The sequence below is a fragment of the Papaver somniferum genome, chromosome 11 (assembly GCF_003573695.1).
Source record: "Papaver somniferum cultivar HN1 chromosome 11, ASM357369v1, whole genome shotgun sequence".
In the NCBI taxonomy this organism is placed as follows: domain Eukaryota; kingdom Viridiplantae; phylum Streptophyta; class Magnoliopsida; order Ranunculales; family Papaveraceae; genus Papaver; species Papaver somniferum.
In genome coordinates, this window is record NC_039368.1 from 133,651,131 (window position 1) to 133,652,938 (window position 1,808).

General features: G+C 37.1%; 1 protein-coding gene across 1 annotated transcript; it reads right to left on the minus strand.

Annotated features, from left to right (window-relative positions):
• Window positions 1-240: 240 nt before the first annotated feature.
• LOC113325215 (F-box protein CPR1-like) lies at window positions 241-1,506 on the minus strand. The gene has a single exon (XM_026573425.1). It carries the CDS (start codon window positions 1,504-1,506, stop codon window positions 241-243), a length of 1,266 nt encoding a protein of 421 aa, XP_026429210.1.
• Between the last annotated feature and the right edge of the window lie 302 nt (window positions 1,507-1,808).

Below are 1,808 nucleotides of genomic sequence, written 5' to 3' on the forward strand. Positions count from 1 at the left end.
CAATAGTTAAACATATAATAAATGCAGACTTGAAATGTAAACGTGTTGTTTTAGATGGAACGCAAACTCCATTGGTGGAATCTGCTCAAATGCCATATCCAAAAATCCAAAACCATTTTTCTCAAAGTTAGCACAACAATAAAACCTATGCATCATTGAAACGAAAATATTCCCAAAACAAAAGAAATGAACTAAGAATTCTTATTTCCTAGTATAAGAATATCCATTATGTCGACTTCATCAATTTCTTGTAGTTTTGCCTCTCTTTCCTAAAACCCCAGCATCTGATTTCTCTATTGGTTCTTCTCTCCCTACGTAAGTTCCAGACGCGAGTGAAACTAAGCTTTGAGAGTAACACACTCCCTTGTACAAGTATGTCGATCTAGAATTAATGTTTGGTTTTGCACGCATGTCATTTTCAGGGTAATATAAATTCAGACCAATAGAAGCACCCCCTAAGAGAATCTCACCACTCTTAAAAGACCACATAAGGCTCATATACTCTTTTACGATTGTTTCATCATTTGTAATATAACGTTTAGTCCAAGATTCTTGAACTCCATAATCCTGCATCACCCATACTTCAACACAACCAATATTCACTACGAATAAACAAAGGCACCCTTCCAAAACCCCCAAATTACGAAACTCCAGGTCTTTTTCCAGAGGTTCCTTTGGTAAATTCAGTTCATAGAATTTCTTGTTGGTGATATCTAGAGATACTATAACGATATCATGAGATTCTTGATTTCGGGCTAACCAATGATGAACTCCATTAACAAGCACCCCGGATGGTTCACTAATATTGAACTCATACGGTAATTCAAAAGATAAGTATCGAATAGTTTTCCATGAATTTGATCGTAGCGAGTAGACTTCGAATAAACCATCATAAAAACCAGCTATTAGTTTGTAATCATTACTCTTGTAATTATAACCAAATGCGGCCATACCGACACGATATTTATTGTTTTCATTTGGATGTTTATTATTTGATTTTGGTAATACCTTATACTCTCTTGTAGCTGGATTCCAAATACAGAAGAAACGTTTACGTTTAGCATTGAACCATAGGCAAACAAGACCATCACAAGTACCCATAAGTTCGACCGAATAACCTAAGGATTTGAATGGGTAATCAATTTGCACTGCATATTCACGAAATCTATCCTTGGACAATAACAACTCTAACGAATCATGATCTATGGAGTAGAATACGTTACGGTGCTTACCTCTATAGTCGAACTTGAACCCATGAAGCATGAGATGAGGTTTGTTCCTTTGGATAGTAAGATCAAGTTGCTTCTTAACAAAATCAGGGTTAGATATTAGAGCATGCCATGTCTTGCAAACACACTTACAAGCTAATAGAGACTTCACGGGTAACTTTAAGAAATGCTTAAAGTAAATCTCCGCCGGAATATATAGCTCGACATTTTGTTTCTCTTCATCTGAGCATCCAAGTTTTCTTTTCCCTTGGCACAACTGAGTTTCATCTGCATTCATCAAACCCTAAATTTGGACTCTACGAAACAAAACTCTCCCTCAAATAAGACTCATTAAACCCTAATATCGGACTCCACGAAACAAAACTCTCCTAAAATAGAATATCTGATTTGGGCGTAGTTTTTATTGACCACACGAAACTTGATATGAACTGCTAGTGCTAGGTCAGGGAGGGCTGGGAGGAGTCTAATATCTGCACAACCACATGGCTAAGACATATGCTTGAGAACTTTGGAGCCTTATTATGAACTCCAACCCTCCTCCTCTTGTGCAGGCTCTATTGATGCTACACACTCGGGTTC

What these genes read in the sequence shown, in the direction of transcription:
- LOC113325215 (XM_026573425.1), bottom strand. Translation starts at nt 1,506, where the DNA reads ATGAATGCAGATGAAACTCAGTTGTGCCAAGGGAAAAGAAAACTTGGA.